General features: G+C 39.4%; 1 protein-coding gene across 2 annotated transcripts in view; it reads right to left on the bottom strand.

The window, feature by feature from the left end:
• CTNNA2 (catenin alpha 2) overlaps positions 1–22,301 on the bottom strand; it is a 464,238-nt gene that overhangs the window by 39,380 nt on the left and 402,557 nt on the right. For both annotated transcript variants that reach the window (XM_063401389.1, XM_063401390.1), the window contains 2 exons: positions 20,383–20,583; positions 5,068–5,219 (listed from right to left, as the gene is read on the bottom strand). In XM_063401389.1, coding sequence (XP_063257459.1) covers positions 5,068–5,219; positions 20,383–20,583 — 353 coding nt within the window. The remainder of the gene's footprint in view (positions 1–5,067; positions 5,220–20,382; positions 20,584–22,301) is intronic.

Raw genomic sequence — 22,301 nt, 5'->3', positions numbered from 1 at the left:
CCTCAGAGAAAAGAAAAAAATACTCTGAAAATTATATGCAAGGATTTATTCTTGAAGAAATATCCAGAGCAAATGTATTGCTGTTACTGTCTGACATTCATAATCTTAAAATCTGTGGTCTCTAAAAGACTGAAATTTAATGGATATAAATGTTGAACTTGGAGAAAATGTAGTGCAAACCAAAAGGGCAAGTAATGCAACTGTTAGCAATATACTACAAGCACAAGACATCTTCCTATTTCCCCTCTGTACAAGTAAGATCTAATTCAAAGTGATCTTTCAGATTCACTCTTTTCATGTTTTCAAGTGTGGTGAATTTTACACTCTCATTTTCCTCCCCAAACAGCTGCATTTTGCATTAGGGTGAAGAAGTGGGGTTAACTTTTATCTGTATGCTGCCATTTCAAACATTTTCATGCTTTTCACTGTTGCACCATTGCTTTGTCTTAGCTGATCCCCTGGAGATGCAGCCCATATAAAATATAAAATATAAAATAGGGTCTCCCTTTTTGTTTCGACACAAAGGTACAAAAAAAATATATTGAATGTGACTTAAAGGATTACTCTTAGCAAGGCCTTCTAAACACACCAGAACAACTCTAATTTTTGTGCACAACTAACAGGACCTTGATATTTAAAACCTTGTTTCCAAGACAACAGAGTCTGAGACTTCATTTCTCTGAGCTGGAAGACAGAAAGGCTGATTCTGTCTTGCAGACACCTGGATTTATGGTTACACAAACGTAGGAATCACAGAGCTGAGGTTGGAGACAGCTTCCAAACAGAGCTGACAGCCACCAGTGGCAGAAGAAGCTAGAGTAATATTCAAAACTAATGGATTTTATGCACTGATTGATTTCAGCAGAAGAAAAATGGAGCATTTGCATATTTTTTAATCTGTTTTGTAGCACAAGCCATAAGACTTCCCAAGACTACATTTTTTTTCAAATACAGTATCTCTACTGCACACAACATTCATCTAACTCAGAGGAAGTCTTCCAGTGAAGAAAAATCTTTCACAATCCCAGATAAAGCACACAATAAATATATGCTTTCCCTTTTAAGATGCATGTTTTATTTCTAATAGGAATGTGGTGACTTTCAATTTCCAGGCATTGGAATATATATATTTTTTAATATCTCTCTGGCTGTTTGACTGAAGAGCTTACTGAGAACAAAATATCTTCCATCTATGTCATTTTTTTAATCTTTTGTGACTGAGGTATGAAAATATGAATTATACAAGTGTAAGTCATAAAATGGCATATATATGCAGATTTACAAATGCTATTTGTTTCATATTTCAGCAGCTCAAATGCACTTGATGAAGACAGAAACCCCACTTTGCTATGCACTTAACAATTGTAAGATGCAATTACAAGAATTTCAGCTCTGTGAACACCAAGTCAAGCTAACCTTGTAATGAGAGCAACGACTGAAGAGATGAAAAGATACTCCCCTATTTTTTAAAATGAAAATTCCCTCTAATTCTAAAAGACAAGGAGAAAAAACCCCCAGCCTTTACAGATGCTTTTAAATCCAACTCCATGCTATTCTGTCCGTTTGTTTTGGTACCACTGCAGCCTGAGTGACTCAGTCAGAGAACCTCTCTCACTGCAGGTCTTCAGTTGTTGGGTGATTTACAGTAAAATTTAACACTTCAAATCCAATCTGAGGAGCAGCAGGCACTCAGTGGAAACACTGGACCTCACAACACCCTTTGGAGATAGGATGTTTCAAAAGATGATGGGGTTCTGCACTAAATCTGGTTTTACAGAGGACCTGAAATGTTGCAACACTTTGGATTTCACCAGTGGCTGCCCCAGAGGTGGTGGTGGCCAAACATGACAAGTCTGGCAGAGAAGAAGAGCATTGCCACACCCAAACAGCTGGGGCTGAGCAATCCACAGTTATTTTTGCTGAGGTCTTCTCCCAAGGACTGAAAATCCCTCAATGACAGAATAGAAATGGAGATAATAGAATAATTAATAATTATAATTATTAATATATATTAATATATATATAATATAATACAATTATTAATTAATAACAGAATTAAATATCCTGAATTGGAAGGAGCTCACAAGGACCATCAACGTCTAGCTCCTGCTCCTGCACAGGACCTCCCCAAGAGTCACAACTTGTTCCTGAGAGCATTATCCAAATGCTTCCTGAACTCTGTCAGGCTTGGTGTGAGAGACTGAAGTGGTCAATGGCTTAAACACTGTTAAAAAGGAACTTTGCCATTATGGCAAAATCGTATAAAGAAGCTGTGACCACCAAAGCCCCGTCCAAATGTTCCTCCTGAGAGGAACTGCTCTGTGAGTCAAGCCACGTGATGGGAACTTGAGCAAAGGTAAAGGTGGCACTATTGTCCAGGTACCTTAATTCAGGCAGAGGCATCTCTCTAACAATTTAAATAACCAGATCTCAACACCTGGTGCTGTGACCACTTCCCTGGGGACCCTGTTCCAGTGCACAACCACCCTCTGGTGAAGAACCTTTCCCTGACATCCAACCTAAACCTCCCCTGACACAGCTCCAGCCCTTCCCTCGGCTCCTAAGGTGCTCCCAGAGAGCTTCTCCAGGCATCACCCCAAAGAATAAAGATTACAGATGTTTAAAGTCTACTCTGTAACATGAACTAAAAATGGCACGAGGGAACACCTGGATGTTGGCTCCAACAGTGCACTCCTGATCCAAACAGGTGTAACAGTCAAGTTGATGTAGATGCCTCCAAAGGTGAGGTTGCTAATGGCAAAGGCCGTGTTTAAAACCAAAAAGTAACAGAAAATTTGTCTTGGAGATCCCTCAGAATGAGAAAAGGTGCCATTGTGAGTCCTCCTGACTGTAGAGAAAGTTTCTGGCCCATAACAGGGAATTTCATAAGCAGCTACAAAAACACAAAGTGCAATTTCATCCCCACACAGTAACAGAAAAGGTGTTGGAATGAAGTTATTATTTTCTGTTTTATTTCAAGGTTCTCTAATTATACTCTTAAATTCATTTATACTACTTCTTAACTTGTGGAAGAGATCTTTTTCTTCTGTATAGATAATAATAATAGTCCTCAATGAAAAAAATTAGTCTCCTTTCTCCTCCCGAGGGAAACTAAATTCTTCCCTTTTGAAGGAAAAAGACAAGAAATGAAACTCTCCAACCTTTCCTTCAGCTTACTAGAAGTAATAATACAAACCAAAATTAATTTAAAAAGTGGCTTTATTTACTCTCTGGAATGAGGGGACTCATCTCAGATAAATTCAATCTTTCACAGCTTGCACACAAACAATCACTGCCTGAAAATAATTGTGTCAGATGCTCTAAAAAGTTTGCAAGATTGGATTTTTTTCCCCTTTTTTGTAATTCTGAAAAAGATTTACCACTTGAATTAAAGTGTGCAGAATATTTGATAGATTATTAGATGAAAATATTCTAAAGGCTTTTATAGCCTCACCCTTAATTAGACATCCCATTTTAGTGTGAGATGTTCAGATGGAAATGTTAAAGAGTATCCCAAAGTGAAACTAATTTTGTTTTCTACAGCAAATAAGGTTCTGATTCAGCAAACTCTGGTCTGTGTAAACTTATATATGTGGATTTTTCCAGTTAACTCACATGGATAATGAGTCCATTTATGTGCTTTAGTTCTCTGTCTGGGTAAGGAGCATTACACTGAGCCCCATAAATAACTTAATTGTCTGAAGGCAAAAATAAATCTTCCTAATCTGGGCAAACAGAATTCATTAACTCATATCACACAACGAGTGGAAAGTAGCAGTGATATGATGACAAAAGTAACTTGGGATTTTCCTGAGGAGACTGAGAAGCCTGAATGCTGATCAGCTCTCCAGGTACACAGAACAGTCAGGCAGCAACAAAGTGGTCAGGCCTTCAAAATCCGAAATTTAAAATGAGAAACATCTCACCAGGAAGGACAGCTCATGGCAAACTCTTGGGGATAACTCTGATGTACAGAGGGGTGCTCGAAGCTGGAACTCTGTGTAGGGGGTGGGAAAACCTGGGCTTGTAGGAGATCCCACCTGATGATTGAGTCTGTAACACAATTTGAAGTGACTAGAAAAGACTAAAGTGCGCTAAGCAGTTTTTCTTGTCTTAAGAAAAGCTGGGAAAGTGCTGTTACAGATGAAGGAACTGGAAAATCAAAGGGAAAACACAAATCCTTTACTATGCAGATCTTTCATTTCCCAGAATCATGGAATGCTGGGATGGTTTGGGTTGGAAGGGACCTCAAAGCTCATCCAGTCCCAAGCAACACGCACCTACTATCACAATAATGATGTTGTTCTGTGGTGTCTTTTATTTGTTTGTTTATTTTATTAAAAGATGTCTAAGCAAATTGAATCAACTTGTTAGTCAACACTGAAATGACATGTTTTTTTACCTCAGTAAACATTCAAAACCATCCCTGCAGTGGCTCGCTGGAGCAGCAAGATAATTTATTCATTTAGATTCATTTAGATTTTAACCAGACCTACCTCACATGCCAGGCAGCACACTTACATTAGAGAAAAACCCCAAATAAACCAATGAGAAATCTACACAAACTCTGAAGACCTTGGCAAATTACTGCCATTACTATGGAAACAGTAATGACGTTTGCATCTATTGGCAGTTGTGATCAAATCTTCTCCTAGCTGATCAACACACTAACTGTGGTTCACCTACTAAGTAACCCCATCTCTTTATTTACTAATTCTTTTGTTGGTGAATGTACTTCTGTTTCATGCTCGGTTTCAATGTCAGCCTTTTCTGGCTCATTGCAACACCAGGCTGATTCCAAGGAGCTTTTTTACCCCTCTTACCCATGACAGCTCAAGGTGTCAAGGGTGCCTGTTTCAATGCCAGCCTTTTCTGGCTCATTGCAACACCAGGCTGATTCCAAGGAGCTTTCATACCCCTCTTACCCATGACAGCTCAAGGTGTCACGGGTGCCTGTTTCAAGGTCAACCTCTTCTGGCTCATTACAACACCAGGCTGATTCCAGAGCTTTCGTATCCCTCTTATCCATCACACCTCCCTGAAAATCCCAGCTCATAAATCACGTACCCTGATCATCAGGACAGCTTTCCTGATGTCCCGGACGCCGTCGTAGACCAGGCGGGAGGCGTCGATGAACTCGTTCTCCTCGAAGGGCTGCGGCACGTTGGCGCTCAGGGCCTCGATGGCCACCTCCACTTGCTCAGCAAATCGTGGCATCACTGGGGGGACACAAGGACAGGCAGCAGGATTATGTTGTGGTGTGGGTTTTTGCTTTGAATTTCCAGGCCAGTTTTCTATTTCATTTGTGTGTTATGATTTAAATTATGCATACCGTTATATGTCAATTCTTTTACTTGTCAGCTGGCCACTCCCTAGAAGTTTCCCCATTGGCCCTCAAACCTTTATCCCTTCCCTAATCTCCTCCCTTCCCAGTTGTCAATCCCCTGTATCCCTGCCCCTGTTTCTATAACTTTCCCTGCCAATTTCCCCTTGCTCGACATATCATTTGCTGTCCTGTATTGTTCCCCTCCGTTTCTTATTCCCATTGGATTTAGTTCTGTATTCCCTGCCTTAGACTCCTCTCTGAGTGTACCCTCATTGGTTATTTGCTTTGTGTTGCCCCTTCTATAAAACCCACGGCGGGAAGCGTGCTCCCGGTTCTTGGGGTTCAGCTTTAGGCTTTATTCTTCAGTTCTACCTTTAATAAATCTCTACAGTTTACCCCAAGACCTGTCTCGCCTCTGCTTCATCTCTGTGCCCCAGAAGCGATCGCTGAGAGCATCGGAGTCCCTGACTGGGGAGGTGAGAGCTCCCCAGGGGAAGGTGTCGCACTCCTTGCGCCCTGGGACACATCAGAAGCACACACTGTGACAGGATTAGACACCTTCTCTGATTAGACACCTCTCTGATTAGACACCTTCTCTGATTAGACACCTTCTCTGATTAGACACCTTCTCTGATTAGGCACCTTCTCTCCTGAGCGCTTCTCCACTGCTCTGGGGCATGGATAATTTCCAGGAGACACGGCTCACACTGTCCTGGGAATTCCCAGGCAGAGGGAGGCTCACGGATGGGTTTGTACCCACCCTGCACGTGGACAGCTCTGGTATTTTATCTGACAGCATGGGAATAAGCAACTCTATTCTATCCTTCAGTTGTGCAACAAAGAATAGAAAACTCCCTTCAAAAACTGTGATTTACTAACTTCTACAAGGCTGCCAGACACCTGAGCAGTCAGTGAAGTTCATTTAAGAGCTTTACAACCTGTAATGAGCACAGCAAATATTTGTATCAAGTGATCAAGGCAAACTGTAGCCATTATGCCTGCTAATTTACAAAATTTACACTCTAGCTCATATTAGATAATAATAATTTTATAAGAGACAAAATGCAAAGTCAAGGATATACTTTTGTGAAGACACCTAAATGCATCTTCTGTTTCTTCACTATTACCAAGTATATAACAAAAAACATAGCCATAGATAATGGCTAAAAATATTTTAATGTGGTTGGAACTTATTTAATAAACAACTTAATAAAGCAATTATTTGCTTTTTTAAATGGTTTCAGGGCATTGCTTGAAGCAGCAAGAGACTTTTCTTCCAATTTCGTAGAGGATTCCTTTGAAGGTATAATCACTTCCTGCTCATCGTGTTTGCAGGAAAATAACTTAAACCCAAATCCTGCAAACAGGAACATCACTGATTATACTGCACCTCCATTCCTGTACTTCACATTTTTAACATTAATATGGGAGGATTGTGCTCACAGAGGACAAACATAATCAATGTCTCATTAGAAAGCTGGATAAAAAATGCAGTTGGATTAATTCTGAAAATTTAAGGAACTTGGGTCAAGTTAAGATTTACAGATAGCCATCTTTTCATCATTTCATACCACTTTTATTCTAGCATTTTGGTATCCAGATTGTGTATCACTGACTACTATTTTGGCAATGTAATTACAATAATAGGAAATGATTCTACAACAGATATAGTCTTTTATTTTGTTGTTAAAATATTACCTCCTTTTGCCCATCTTTTCCCTAAATCCTACTTCTAAAACACTTATTGGAACCTGAACCCAACTGATGAATACAAAGGGAAATTTCCAGTGCTATTTTCATCAAGAGCAGTGACATTCTTTCCCAGGAGCTTCTACTGTGGAAAGAAACCACATTTTTCAGTCTTCTTCACTGAATGTTCTTAAATTTATTTTATAGTAGGTGACTTAAAGTAAGATGACAGAAAACTGTGTTTTAAGAATAGTTAACATTTTGAAGAAGTGGCAGCAACACAGAGCTCAAACGTTCTGTTTCTGGCATTTAAATATTATGCATTGGATGCAGATGAGGAAAACTTTAAATATAGTGATTCAAATCTTGTTTATATATCACTATATATATATATATATATATATATATATATATATATATGTTCATATAGACAGATGAAAGAACAGATTTATATTTTCCATGCAGATAATGTTCACTAAGTTCCTGGGACACACTGGAGAAACAGGAAAAGGTGACAGCAACAATAGACTTTAAAAAAAGTAAACATTAACAAAACATTGCCAGGCAGAGGGGAAACATTTTAATTAGAAAAGGAGTTTGAGAGAGAAGGAAGGTTTGGAAAGAGTATTTAATAAATGCATATATCAAATTACCTTAATTAATAGAACACTTGAAAGTGTAGTAGGAGACTAATATGATTGCATAAGGAAGTGTCTAGCCTGAATATCAAAAAGCAATCATTAAAACCACAATGTAAACAAGTAAACCTAAAGAATAAAAGAGATATTATTTTGGGATAAAACAAGTAAAACTAGAGATGCAATAATGACAACAATAATTTAAAAAAAAAAGAAGGTAAAGAACCCTAATATTTAAATTAAATTTGACCTTAAATTTCTGTCTAAAATTTCCTAACTAGCAGAGGTGGTCAGGTATTGGATATAATTAATAGTAGATGCAACAGGCCTGAATTGGGAATGGGCAGTTTAAAGAACATCTGCATAAGCATAAGGAAATTTATCTTTTACATACATGTTTGAATTAACAGAGTATAGTAAAATTTACCCTGTAGCTCTTAAGAAAAAAATCAAAGCATTTTCTGAACCATCTTCGAGAACTCAAGAGAAACAGTGATGGTGAAAATTCCAGAGGTTTGGAAAAAAGAGATTATTATTATAGATTAAGAGATTATTATTTTAGATGAAGGTATATAATCCTTATGTAAAGGTTCATGTAAAGGTAGAGAAGAAAGGAAGGGAGATTTATCCTACATGCAACATTCCATTTCAGAACCCAGAAATAAAATGAAACATGATGTGGAGCAATTAAGGTTTAATTATCCGTAAATAATCAGCAGATGCTGGACAGGCAGCAGATTTGTGGAAATCAGTTGCACCAAGCTTTTACAATATTTCCCTTGACAGAGGGGGAAGCAGATTTGACACAGCTGGACTTTGTCATGGCCATACTTGACAGAACAAAACAAGGAAAATTCAAATTAAATGGTTGTGAGGTGGGAAGTTACACTTTCTTTATCTTCCTGAACGTGAGGTGTTCATCCTGACCACATTTATTACATCCACTGGGTGTGGAAGCCTCTCTGATAAGTTCTGATTTTGCAGACCTGGCTATAATTTAATCCCTAATTTACATTACCACACATGAACATTATTTACTGTTTCAAAATGGAAATAGATATTAAACTGATTTATGAATTTCTTGCTTGCCAATCGTATTTTTTACATCAGTGCTCACTTTTGATTGGACAAGCAAGAAAAAAACCACCTTTTATAAGGGGCTATTACTTATTGCTTCTCTAAGCATATGTTGTCATTTAATGAAGTTTCTGAAAATTGAAAATTGAGTTGAGAAATGTATTATTCTCCAGTTAAGGCTATTGAGCTCCATGAAAAAAAACCCCTCCAGTCTTTCTTCTCCATTATTCTCCACACAAAGAAGGATATTCCTGTGCCAAAGGTGAAAGAACCACAAGTAAAATCCAGGCAAAGGCGTGAACTGGACTCTGGAGCTAAAACTTGTAAATGCATCAGGCAGAGAATGATTCATTTATTATGCACAGAGAAATTTGCTATAAATTTTAGATTCAGAAGCAAATCAATACTTCTGGGGAAAAATTAAACACTGGTTTCTCAGTCTGAGCTGTGGCCTTGAAAACAGTCACACATATGCTTAGACTGAAAAATGTGGTCCATTAACATCTCTCAGCCTAACTACATGAATTAATTAGGCACCTGCATAAATGTTGACAGAATCAGGTCCTAAGTTAATAGCAAGACTTCTAATTCACTGACTTTGTCATTCCAACAAAATAAAGATTTTAAAGCCTTTCTGTGGATGAGTTTCCAGTGGCACTGAAAGCAAGACCAATGCCAACAAAATCCAGGCTGCTGGAGAAAAACTGGGAATCAGCACAGTTGAAATTACTTCCATTTTATCAAATGATTAATTCTTTTAAATTACTTCTTTTTTTTTCTGATGCAAAATGGAAATCCAGCATATCACGATGTGTGAATTCATGCCTTGATAAAATTTTATTTTTTGTGAACCACTCTGTTCCACAAAGAAAATATTTTCTCTAAAACTCTTCTTGTTTTTCTCCCACCCACTCATATCTCCTACATATTAAAATTATCAAGTAATTATCTGTTTCTTAAAAATATATTCCCTGTTGACTTTTTCTCCTATGGCAATCAGTTTGTACTGCAATTTTTGTACTTAGAAACATCACTGCAAAATTTGTTTAGTGATATGGGAACAATAAGATCCCTGACAGACAGAGAAATGTTAGGTTACATAATAAAATTATTGAGATAAAAATTAAAAAAATGTTTGGGCGTTCTCGTTCGTAGCATTAGAACAAAAAGTTTCATTAATATGCAAGATTAAATGAATGCCTTGCTGATTTATTGCACTTTTATGGCCTTATTATTTAGGAACTTGAATTCCTCAGAATCTTAAGTAGATGTGAATGTTCAGAAATGTGGAAAGGGATAATTAAGACACAAAAAAAGCAATAAAGGTCAAGGACCCTCCAGGTGCATGGGCTTCTAAATCTTAGCAGCATCAATGCGAGGCAGGAAATTTGGTTTGGTTTTGTCTCACTTCATACAACTGAAAGTTTGAAATCTTTTTCCTCATACCAGGCCAAGAACAGTAGATGCTTCCATTAAAGAATTAACCACACCTACCCTACTTTAAAGGCTGTAGTTCAGCTGGATAAAATTCTGATTGTCCTGTGCCCACTAAACAGAGAGGGAGGTGTTTGGCTTAGACCAGATGTCTGCTTTGGACAACCGAGTTCAGGAATAAATCAACTCTGTTTGTGCACCAATTCCTGGCACAATTCTGGCTCTGAATCAGGCTGAGCACAACGTGGCTCCTTTCCATCCCACTCTCACTGGAACTGAAGGGTTCCCAGGGGTCTCATCTTGACAACTTTTGAGAGGCACCAGCAGAGCTATTTCTTAAAGCTTCATTTTGAAAAGATGAGCAGCTGCTTGACTCCTTTTAGAAACCAGGGATTTGGATCCAAGGGAAGCACCCTTCTCAAAGACCAGGGCTTGTTCCCTGGAGCCAGACTGTCCTCAGAAAAATCAGATATTTGAGCTGCAGAGAAGTGATTGCTCTCCTGTACCCACTGCACCCAGCTGTGCCCTCTGGCTGGACCTCATACCTCTGTATTTGTTCAAGAATTTGTACCTGTCCTTATGAAAACTGATTTTCTTTATGCCATGTTGACAGAGACAGATCATTTAAGGTGCCAATCACCTTATCTACGTAGCCCTTAAACAGCTATAAAAATCTGGCCAGTTGTGGGTAAGATTATTTGATAATGACATGGCAGCTTAAAGGTTTGCACTATCACACTGCTGAAAGTTTCACAGGATCCCTGAAAATGTCTGTGCTTCTCCTAAACATCATAGTTTGTGTCACCTAAATCAAGAAAATTATCTATGACGGGCAGGATTGTAAATTTAAGGTTGTCAGGGGACACTAAAAAGAAAAAAAAAAACCCAATGAATGATCCATTACCTTACAAAACAAAAAGGTGCTGTCTTAGAAAAAAGCTCAGCCATTACCCAGATTTAAGAGGTTTTAGTATAAAACATTCACAAAGTTACAGCTTAAAATTTTCAGGGCTCTGGATGAAATGTCTTCATTCTTTAGTTGTTTTTTGTGTTTGTGTGGCTTTTTGTTTGTTTGTTTGGGTTTGTTTGTTTTTGTTTTGTTTTGATTTTTTTCCTTTGGGTTATCTTTTCTTTCCTTTTTTTTTTTTTTTTCTTAATTCGTTAATTTACTTAACTGAAAAAAGAATGCAGTCTGCTGGGAAGTTGAAGTATTTAAAACAGGTATTTAAAAGATCATTCCTAAGGGATATCTGACATCCTCTGTCAAAGATAGCACAGATTCTTGGTTTTGTTTGAAGGGTGAATAAGGAATGAAAAATGACACCTTATTTAGCTAACAGTGTTTGTCAAAGCCTGTTTCTAGAAGAACTGTACATTTCTTATCAGAAGATTCTAAATACTTCACAGAATGTTTTTAAGTCCTTGTCTCATAATTTACATTTCAGTCATGACTATTATATTGCTGATTGAAAAAAGAAAGCTCTATAGGAGTCTACTGAAATATTACATAACATATCACAGAATCACAGAATCATTTGGGGTAGAAAACATCCCTGGGATCACAGAGTCCAATCCTTGACCCAGCACTGCCAAGGCCACCACTGACCACGTCCCCAAGTGCCACATCCACATGGCTTTTAAATCCCCTCAGGGATGGGGACTCTAAATTGCACTGAGCAGCTGTGCCAGGGATGGACAATCCTTTCCATGAAGGAATTTTCCCAAATATCCAATCTAAACCTCCCCTGGCCCAGCCTGAGGTCATTCCCTCTCCTCCTGTCCCTGTTCCCTGCAAGCACAGCCCGACCCCCCCGGCTGTCCCCTCCTGTCAGGAGCTGTGCAGAGCCACAAGGTCCCCCCTGATCCCCCTTTTCTCCAGGCTGAGCCCCTTTCCAGCCCCCTCAGCTGCTCCTGGGGCTCCAGACCCTTCTCCAGCTCCGTTTTGGGTATCAAATCCTGTTTGTCTCAGGGAACAGGAAAAGCAAAATTAGGGCAGAGTGCCATGGCACAGGGGAAGATGAAACATCACTGTCCAATGCACAAGACCATCTTTTCCCTTCCTGCTATTTAGTGATTGACTTTTCCCCAATGAAATGGCTAAAAGTCAGCTGTAAAATAATGAATATCCACATTCCATAGCAGTTTGCAGTGAACACAAGACTTTCAGGAAGAATCAGCCTTCACTGCCAAACACTGATTTAGCCACAGCCCATAAAAACAAAGTTCTCAGGCTTCCTTGAATTTTATGGCCAAGTCCTGCCCCTTTGGCCCTCTTCTGTTAACTCTTCTGGCATTCCCAGAAGGCTCCAGCTTTACCTGTGGGTTTATGCAACCAAGCAGACTGAGGTGGGAATGGAAGAAATGGATTTGCTCATGTGCAGCCCAGGTGAGAGGGATACTACAGAAATAAATAGCAAGACTGGAGCCACGTTACCAAGTGCTGGGAGACAAGACACACACACTGCAGGGAAAAACACTCCTTCCAACTTTGTTCTGACTGAACTGCCAGTCACAGAAAGATAAATGTCAGGGCAGGAGCCAGGCACATCCCAGAGTGGACAGAGGAGGATAACAAATGTCAGCTGCAGGGACATTTCTGTCTCACCAGTTTCAGCTGTCTCACTCTCCTGTCTACCTGTGCGAAACTGCTCACAGTGAGAACCTTCAAAATATGATTCCTGCCAAACAGAACTCCCTTCAGGTTAATATTCCAAATGAAAGCAAACTCTGCAGAAAACTCCCTCAAGAAAGCAGTCTCATGCTGTTGGACACCAAGCAGGTTATGTAAAAAGCAAACCACCCCTCCTGGCTTAGCTATAAGTCTGTGTGTATCAATATGTAGATGTGTGTAGGCAGGGGGATGCAAGGAATACCAGAGATTTTATTTTAAAACATTATTGTACAGTTCACACTTGTATTCACAAAACATTCTGTTGGAGTTGGTGGATGGATATGCACTCCATTTCTCTGCCTATATCTTCTAGATCTGGGAAATTTATTTTACTTCCACCACCACCCTCTTTATTTCAAAAAATGTCTTTTAAGAGCATTAAATGTTTTTGAGAACAGATCTGAACAGTGACTAAATAATACTGGTTTATGAAAATGGGCATTTCTATTATATTAACCCATTATTCATTATACAAGGTGTCTGGCACATCCAAAATAGATAACCCTGGTATTTTTTAAACTCTCACTGACTTAATTGACATCTAAACCTTGAATTTTGTTTGATTACGTAATCCTTATCTTGACCTCCTTCATTCCTGGAAGATCTTTAGGTTGTGGAGAACAAAGTGGAAATATCTACTTGGGGTATTCAGTGAACATCTCCCTATAAGCACAGCCTAACATCCTCAGCACCGATGTGAGGCTGTTGAGCATGGAAAAAGTGTCATTTCTCAGCTGCCCAACACAGTGCCACAGATTTTCTGAGAGGATGAATTAGCTCAGAACCTTTCTATCAACACAGATAATATAGATTTAATTGTTCCATTTATCTAGAGAAATTAAATAAAAATATCTTGTAGTCTTGTCTTTCCCTCCCAAGCAGCCCAAACAAATTTTGGCAAATTTTGCTGCTGCTTATTCACCTGTTAAGGAATGCATCACACACCAACCTGGCTCTGACCCTGGCGTGTCACAAGATTTCCCTTTCTGCCTGCTGAGAAATCATCCCTTGTGCTTTGCTCGTGCCTTGTCACCAGCTCCTAATCCATCAAAGGCCTGAACACTCCCCCCGTGGTTACCCGTTTGCCAAACAGCTGCGTGTGCAGCATGTTAGGGAAAGCCTTTGAAAATCTACATCAATTACATTAGATTCTCCTTTAGCATTGTGTTTCATTCTTAAACTCTCAAAGTGGAGAGAAAAAGAGCTAGCGTTTCAGCTTTGAGCTACAGAGGTGATTGATTCATCTCTAATGTCTGATTTAATTGCTTTATAATGCATTTCATATGATTTCTTAGTGTATTCCCCTGTATATTGATCAGAGTTTCTCTGGTTAAAAATTCTTTGGATTAAACCAAGCACTAGTGGAACATAATCTTGGGTCTTCTCTGGTCCTTTTGTAAAATACCTTTTCTTTAATAATGCATTGATTTTCTTTTTTTCTTTTTTTTTCTTTTTTCTTTTTTTGTTTTTTGTTTTTTGGTTTTTTTTCTGTTGGTGACACCTTGACCTTTGGATTTCAGTTTAGCAAAACTTTAAAGAAAATGCTACAGTACTTTGCAGAATAAAAGTCATAATTTGATCAAAACTCCTGGATAAATGATCTCATGTTCTCAGGATGATGGTACCCATAAGTTTTACTACAACTACCCTAACTCCCATAAAACATGAATTTAACATCATTTATTTTTTAAATGGGCTCCATTTCGCATCTTTTAGCTCTCCCTCAGATTCAATATGGGGTTTTTTTGATTACAGCTATGCTTAAATTCATCTTCTTGCTTCTACATTTTGTTTCCCTTCATATCACTGCTGAAAAATCCATCTTTCCCACATTTTAGTATTGGATTTGATAACATCATTGAGCTGCCTTTTCTTAGTGATAAATATCTTTAAAGCTTGCCCTATTCACACTGATAAAACTCTCACAGGCTGATTGCTGAATTGCCAGTAGTGCTGATTTTCAACATTAGTCCATTCTGATAAAGACAAAATAAAAAAATTGTGCCAAAGCAGAAGTCGGAGTGACCCACTTTACACCAGGGAGTTACAAAGTTACTGGGATATTTTTAAAACATGCTAAAAGCTGAAACTCCAATTTTGGGTGTGAATCAGACGATTTCAAATTTCAAATTTACTCCCAGAAGTAATTTACTACACCCAAGTAGTGCAGCACTTGCTGTTCCAGGATGGTTTCCAGACAGCCCAGTACAAACTGGAGCAAAAACAAAACAAAACAAAACAAAAACAAAAACCCAAAAAAACCACAAACAAAACAAACAAACAAACAAAAACAAAACAAAAAAACACCCAAAAAACCCCCAACCACATGTTGGGAGTTTTCCCAGCCTTTCCCAGGCAGTTCTGGTCCTACTTGCTCTACTCTTATCCCTTTCATTTCCCATTCACTTCCTTTCATACCAACCCTGCAAAGTCTACTCCAGTTTTCCCAGCTTAAATCCAACCCTCCTGACCTTTGAAGAATGTCATGGCTTTTTCTCCTTCCTGAACCTCAAAAATCTTGGGAAATAGGAAATGGCCTCATTGCCTGTTCCTTGATTTCTTTCTAGTGACAATCCTTTTTATTTGTTTAGAAGCACAGGCTCCTTGCCTTCTGTTTTCAGAGCTTTTGAGTAACTGCTGAGAACACTTTGGTCTCCTCCTCGGTGGATGTGGAGGTTGTTGGCTCTCGCTAGCTCTGGACAGAAGATTCTAGACACGACGGGATCTCATTTGGACTTGGATGTTTACTATTTCTTATTTAATATACATTCTCACAAGGTGTGAGTTCTATCTAAAATGGCAAGAAAAAGGGCTTCTTCTACTTCCTTTCAAGGACTTTTAAACAATAAGCAAAACCAATTAAAACCCGACACCTAAGTTATTTTGATTTGTAACCCAATTAAGATTACTCAATGTCCGCAATATGGGCTTCCACTAACCAATTAGAAAAGATCACCCAGACCTGAGAAGGAGAAGGAAAAAGAAAGTGAAGAAGAAGGACCCAGGCAACACCCAAATCCCTCCATATTGTCCCACACATATATTACTATATTCTATACCCCTAAACCCCAAACTCTAAGTATTTCACCCTGTGCCATTGCACACTTCAGTGTAAACTACACACACACACTCCCGTGCTATCACTCAGTTTTGGAAGCCATTCCCACGGCCTCAGGGCAAAGTCTGTGCCCTCCTGAGGGTCACTGCCTGTCAAAGCAGAAAGCCTGGTATTTTCAGCATTCAGGGTTCCAACAGAGACTGGGAAAGTCTCAGCTGGCCTTGGTCACTCAGGGGACTGAGCAGGATGAGAGACCTCATTCAAACAGCAATTCTGCTCTGTTTCCCCCTTCCCTTCCCTTCCCTTCCCTTCCCTTCCCTTCCCTTCCCTTCCCTTCCCTTCCCTTCCCTTCCCTTCCCTTCCCTTCCCTTCCCTTCCCTTCCCTTCCCTTCCCTTCCCTTCCCTTCCCTTCCCTTCCCTTCCCTTCCCTTCCCTTCCCTTCCCTTCCCTTCCCTTCCCTTCCCTTCCCTTCCCTTCCCTTCCCTTCCCTTCCCTTCCCTTCCCTTCCCTTCCCTTCCCTTATTTTAACTTTTTCTTTCTTGTCTTTTATTTTCCACCCTTCTCTCCCCTTTTTCCCCCCATGGGGAAACAGGGATGTGTAACAGGATGATTTCACAGCTTTCTACAAATCTGAATACCAATATGACATTTAACAGAGGCCCCCTCAAAACAAACTCAACCAAACCAAACCAAACCAAACTAAACCCAAACCAAACAAATAAAAACCAAACAAATAAAAAACCAAAAACAACCCTAAAAAAACCCCCAAAATAAACAAAACAAAACAAAAGCAGACAAAAACTCCACAAAGGAAACCAAAAAGCATCTCTAAACCAACCAATCAACTGAGAAAATTGAACCTTGAGGCTCTCGTTTACTCCTAGTCAAGTAAAATCCACTAAAATCTATGAGTTTGGTGTTTGTTCCCAGTGAGCCCCATCTACTCTGTGGTTTTATAGGTTCCATCTTGAATTTATAAGAAAAGCAGCAAGTGAGAGCTAAGTTTTTGTTATGGTTTTAAAGGAAAATGAAAGTAGTCTATTTTCAAAGGACATTAACCAGTCTGTCACTCCCCACAACTGCTGCCAGAGATAAGAGCCCAGCCTTTATCAAGTACTTGGCTTTACAGGCAGTTTGTGAGGCAAGCACAGGCAGCAAAGCACTGAAACACTAAAACCCCACCCCATATATTGCAATGGCTGTAAATTAAAACAACAAACAAATAAAACTTGGAGGTGAGACTGGTTATTGAAGCAATGTTTGCAGTTTACATTTCTCAGAAACTATCAACATCATTTTCATGAGAGATTAACTTTCTCCCCCTTAAAAAATAAAAAACATTAGCAAGGTGCCTGTATTTCTAAAACATTGTATTCGTATTTCTCCACTGTGGATCCAACCCAATAATCACAGAACATAGTGAAATCTCTGGGAAAAAAAGGCTTAACAGAGGCTTTCCTTTTCTGAGCTGACAATTAAAAGTAAATGATTATTATAAGAGAAAGGTAACATGCTTATTTCCTTTCTATTATCATTTAACCAATTTTTTCCCAGCTTCCAAAAGCACTTCATTTAAAACTAAATTAGGTCAATTAAAAAAATCAAGAAAACCCCAAACCCACAAAACTACACACACACAAAAAGGGAAGGAATGAAGATGAAAACAGTGAGATGTTCGTGACTGTGCTTCTCACAGAGATTTTGATGTGCACATCTGTGGGTAGAACCTGGATCCAGATCAATCCCTGTCATCATTGTTAAGTGTTTGACAAAATCTGGGCAGGAACTCGAGGCGGGGAACTGAAAGAATGTTGAAATAACTGTGTGGATTTACAGGTACCCAGATCATGGAATCTCTGAGGTTGGAAAACACCTCCCAGGTCCACTGTCCCTCAGCCCCACTGTGTTCAGCACTAGAACCTGCCCAAGGGCCACATCCACAGGGGCTTTGAGCCCTTCCCAGGATGGCCATTCCAGAAGGGCACAGGGGCATCCCAATTCCACTCTAACCACTTTATTCTAAGATGATGAAATGAGTCTGTTAATTCTGCTTTTTTTAATCACATAGAAACCACAATCAATGCCTTTGTTACTGGCCTGAAAAGCTGCAGATAGAAATTGTGCTCTAATATTAATGATCCACATTCACAACTGGCAGGAATTGTTTCAGCTTCATCTGCTTCATTGAATTTGGGCCCATTCTGGCCCCTCAACTACTGCTACACAATTTGTACATGATATAAAGTCCTTAATATGGTAAACATAATCTTTTTTTTTTTTAAATACTCACAGGTTTGTTTACACTTTATAAAAAAATATGTAAAAAACTCTGAGTTGGAGGAACAGGGACTTGTTCTTAACTACTGAATCCCAGTATAACACATTGATGTTGTCAAGATGCACTCACTCCAGAGTTCACAGCACTTAGTTATAATTCAAATTAGATCAAAAAGTTAATTAAATATGAAATATAAGTATTTGTTGTACATAATATTGATCTATATAACAGCACTTTATACCTACCCATTGAAAAAGATTTAATAAAAAAATTATAGAATGTTGGGTCACAAGTTTTAACCCAATAAAAAGCTTGAACATACATTGTTTTGTATAAAAAAAGAAATCTTAATGGTAGGAAGATTTCTTTATAGCCCCTCCTTGACCAAAAGATGACTTTAACAGAAGAGTGCAACAGAATATTTTATCATGTCAAACTGAACAGATTATTTTCCTTCTGTGAATTCATGAAACCAGCTCATAAACTTTTAAAAAGAAGCTGCTAAATTTACATTACTGTTTCCACTCTTACATTACTATTTCCATCTCTTGTTGGGTAGTAAAAATAGGCTGACATAAAGCTGGGGGCTACAATACCACGACTAATATTTATTCATCCCCAAATCAGATTTTTTAGCTTATTTTGTTGATTCCTGTTCTCAAAGTGAACAGAGAGACTGCAGAGCTGGAGCAGTTTTTGCTTTTCCATCTCACAGGACAATTCCTGGGCTCTGGGTCTCAGAATCCCATTTGATGTGTCCTGACCTGGTGTAATTTTCATTTGTTCCTTCCAGAATAATCTTGATGGTTTCAAACCTCAGATGAACAAGTGCAATCAGGCAGGGGAGGATCAGCTCAGACACTTCCAGACACCCACAGTTCGTGCATCTCTGTCCTGCCAGGGCACCTGATCAGTGCGCGGAGACCCAGACTGTGAAGTCAATAAAATTCACCCTAAACCATCCCAAACCCCACTGCTTGCAGATGAGAGCACTTGGTAGCACTGCCTGCACTGAATTATTGTCAGCACTGGTATAAAGGGCTTTAAAATGACCAGCACAGACCTAATCACCTGCACCGAGATGAATCCAATCCCTGCTCTGGTGAGGCAAAAACAGATTGAAATTAAAAAAAAAAAAAAAAAAGCATATTTCTTCCCAGTCTATCAATCTAGCAGACTTTTCTACTTTTATATAATCTACACGTTTTATACAATCAGACTTTTATAATTTTTCAATCAGGTGGTGCATTTTCAGTTGCTTATATGTATCTTTCAACGAAAAGTTGTTTTGTTTAGCGACACTTCAACCATCGACAAGTACATCCACCTGCACAGACCAAAGAGTGATGTCTGCAGTGATTTTCTGGAGATGCGTAACACAAAATCAACCAGCTCAGAAGAAAAGGCTCTGTATTATTTATTCAAATCATAGAAACTCTGATGTAGTGGCCTAGTCTTGATGTGCTACTGAATCTCTTATATGGCTCCTGTCAGTGTGACTTCTGCAGCAGCACTGAGAATAAAAAACCCACTCACGGCCATGAATTTGTTTGAATCTTGCTTTCAAGAGCAGATTTCTCTCTGAGTTACAAATCTGAGAGAATCAGAGAACCAGAGAACCCAGAGAACCCAGAGAACCAGAGAGCCCAGAGAACCCAGAGAACCAGAGACCCAGAGACCCAGAGAACCCAGAGAACCCAGAGAACCAGAGAACCCAGAGAACCCAGAGAACCCAGAGAGTCCAGAGAACCAGAGAACCCAGAGAACCAGAGAACCAGAGAACCCAGAGAAACCAGAGAGCCCAGAGAACCTGAGAACCAGAGAACCTGAGAACCCAGAGAAACCAGAGAGCCCAGAGAACCTGAGAGCCCAGAGAACCAGAGAACCTGAGAACCCAGAGAACCAGAGAGCCCAGAGAACCCAGAGAACCCAGAGAACCAGAGAGCCCAGAGAACCAGAGAACCCAGAGAACCAGAGAACCAGAGAGTCCAGAGAACCCAGAGAACCTGAGAACCCAGAGAACCAGAGAACCAGAGAGTCCAGAGAACCCAGAGAACCCAGAGACCCAGAGAACCAAGAGAACCCAGAGAACCAGAGCACCCAGAGAACCCGAGAGCCCAGAGAACCTAGAGACCCAGAGAACCCACCGAGAGTTTTAAATGGCTAGACCAGAGTATTTCCATAATTCCTTCAGCATTTGAGCAGACTCACCCGTTTCAGAGAGCAGCTTGGTGGCCTCCAGCACCTTCTCGGTGTACACCCCGGTCTCGTAGTTCTCCATCTCGGCGTTGATGATGTGGATGACCCTGGCGGCGCGGCCCCGGATGGCGCCCGCGGTTCTGTCCAGCGTGTCCACGTCCCCCTCTTGCAGAGCAATCACACACTTGTTCACGTCCTCCAGGATGTGGTTTTCTGGAATTCAGGTCAAAAATTCGGCTCGTTCAATGTCGCTCTTCCTCACAGCAAAGCTCACTGATTTGGGCAAATGTCAGTGTGTTAAAAATTGGTATCTACCTTTATCCAGACTCAGGACAAAAGGCCTTCTGTGATATTGCCACATAATATAAAAATCTGTGTGATATTTATCTTTACTAGGGACTGGGCTACTTCCTCACGCCTCTACTGTGCATCCCAGCCTGTAATTCCTTGAAAACCAGTTACATTAATTTCAAACGTCGCACTGAATTTTATCATAATGAAATTGTAGTAAAAATGAATGCAAAAGGGAAAGCAGTCAAATAATTTGTAGATTCTCTAATAAACAGCTGGGCAATTTTCTGAAGGTGAATTTACGCTCTCCCATAAATGTTCATTACCTTTGGCTCATTTTTGCCTAAGTAAGTCAGAAAAGAAAATAAATCACACTGAAAAGACAACAGCAAATGGCCTTTGCAGACAGCACAAAACCTGGGCATGAGCAGTTCATTTCTCTCACTCCATCTATGCCAGGGAATAAGCTGGGAATTTTGAATAACACACATTGACAATTATATGTGACTTGGCATAAAATGAAACAAGAGATGACAACAGTGACTCTGCTCAGAGGAGGTGACACCAAGCACCTTGACTGCATTCTTGGGAGATGTATTGTTATTTTTCTGGCTCTGAATCATCTACTCTCATGCACTGCAGCATCGGAATTTACACAGCATTCCCACATACAAATTATGTGAGAATTATGTATTATTCTTACATACAAATTATGAGAAAGCATGAAGAAGACTCTGATTGGGTCAGGCATTATTTCTCTGCAGTCAGTAGAGTCAAAAATAATTTTAGAAAGACCACAACTGAATTTAATATTTGACCAAACTCAGTCTGAGAAACTTGGTGACTCGAAACAGAAACTTGATTTTCTGCTAGAGACACCTCTAAATTAAAAATGAAACGCTGCTCTTTGTAGTAGTAGTAAAACAGAATTAATCAGTTCACCAACTGTTTTTTGCTAATTATCCTTTGCCACTAAAAAGGATGACTCACTAATCTTCACAGTTAAAAATCCCAAGGTTGGATCATTTGAGGGTTTCAGAAATGTTTTACATGATGTCAAATTTTACACTGCAACAACTTTGGATGGAAACTGAAAGTCCCCTGAGCTGTGAATCTGAGTAACTTCCAAGGCAAAATTCATTGTTTAAAACACTCCCTACTCAGAAGGAAAAAAAATGCTTTGTTAAAATTTTTCTTCACTGTTTCCATTTCATCACCACCAGCTTGCTTTTACCATGGCACAGACAAATTTTGCCCAACAAGAAGCAATATATAAATTTGGACAGTGCATTTGGAATATGAAATAACTTCTTGAAATTATGGTCAGCTTTCTTCTGGTAGCCACCACATTATTAAACCATACCATCAAATGTGACAGCCAATATGAAGAGGAGGAGGTGTCATTTCAGGAGGTGCATTTAACCAGATAGTGGCATATTGAATGCTTCACTGGCTTAACATCCAAAAATAAAAGTACTCTGCATAAGCTGAGGCTTCCAAGCTTTACAGCAAGAGCAACAGGTTTTCTTTTTCCTCATGTTTAACAGAGATGTCTGTGCAAAGAATTAGGAAAAAAGAATCTGAACTTTACAGAAATAATACTTCTCAGATGCCTTGGAAAGTTTGGATCTAAATCAAGA

Source organism: Prinia subflava, chromosome 7, assembly GCF_021018805.1.
Source record: "Prinia subflava isolate CZ2003 ecotype Zambia chromosome 7, Cam_Psub_1.2, whole genome shotgun sequence".
NCBI classification, from domain to species: domain Eukaryota; kingdom Metazoa; phylum Chordata; class Aves; order Passeriformes; family Cisticolidae; genus Prinia; species Prinia subflava.
The sequence above is the reverse complement of the archived record's forward strand: the minus strand, read 5'-3'. Positions and strand labels throughout refer to the sequence as shown.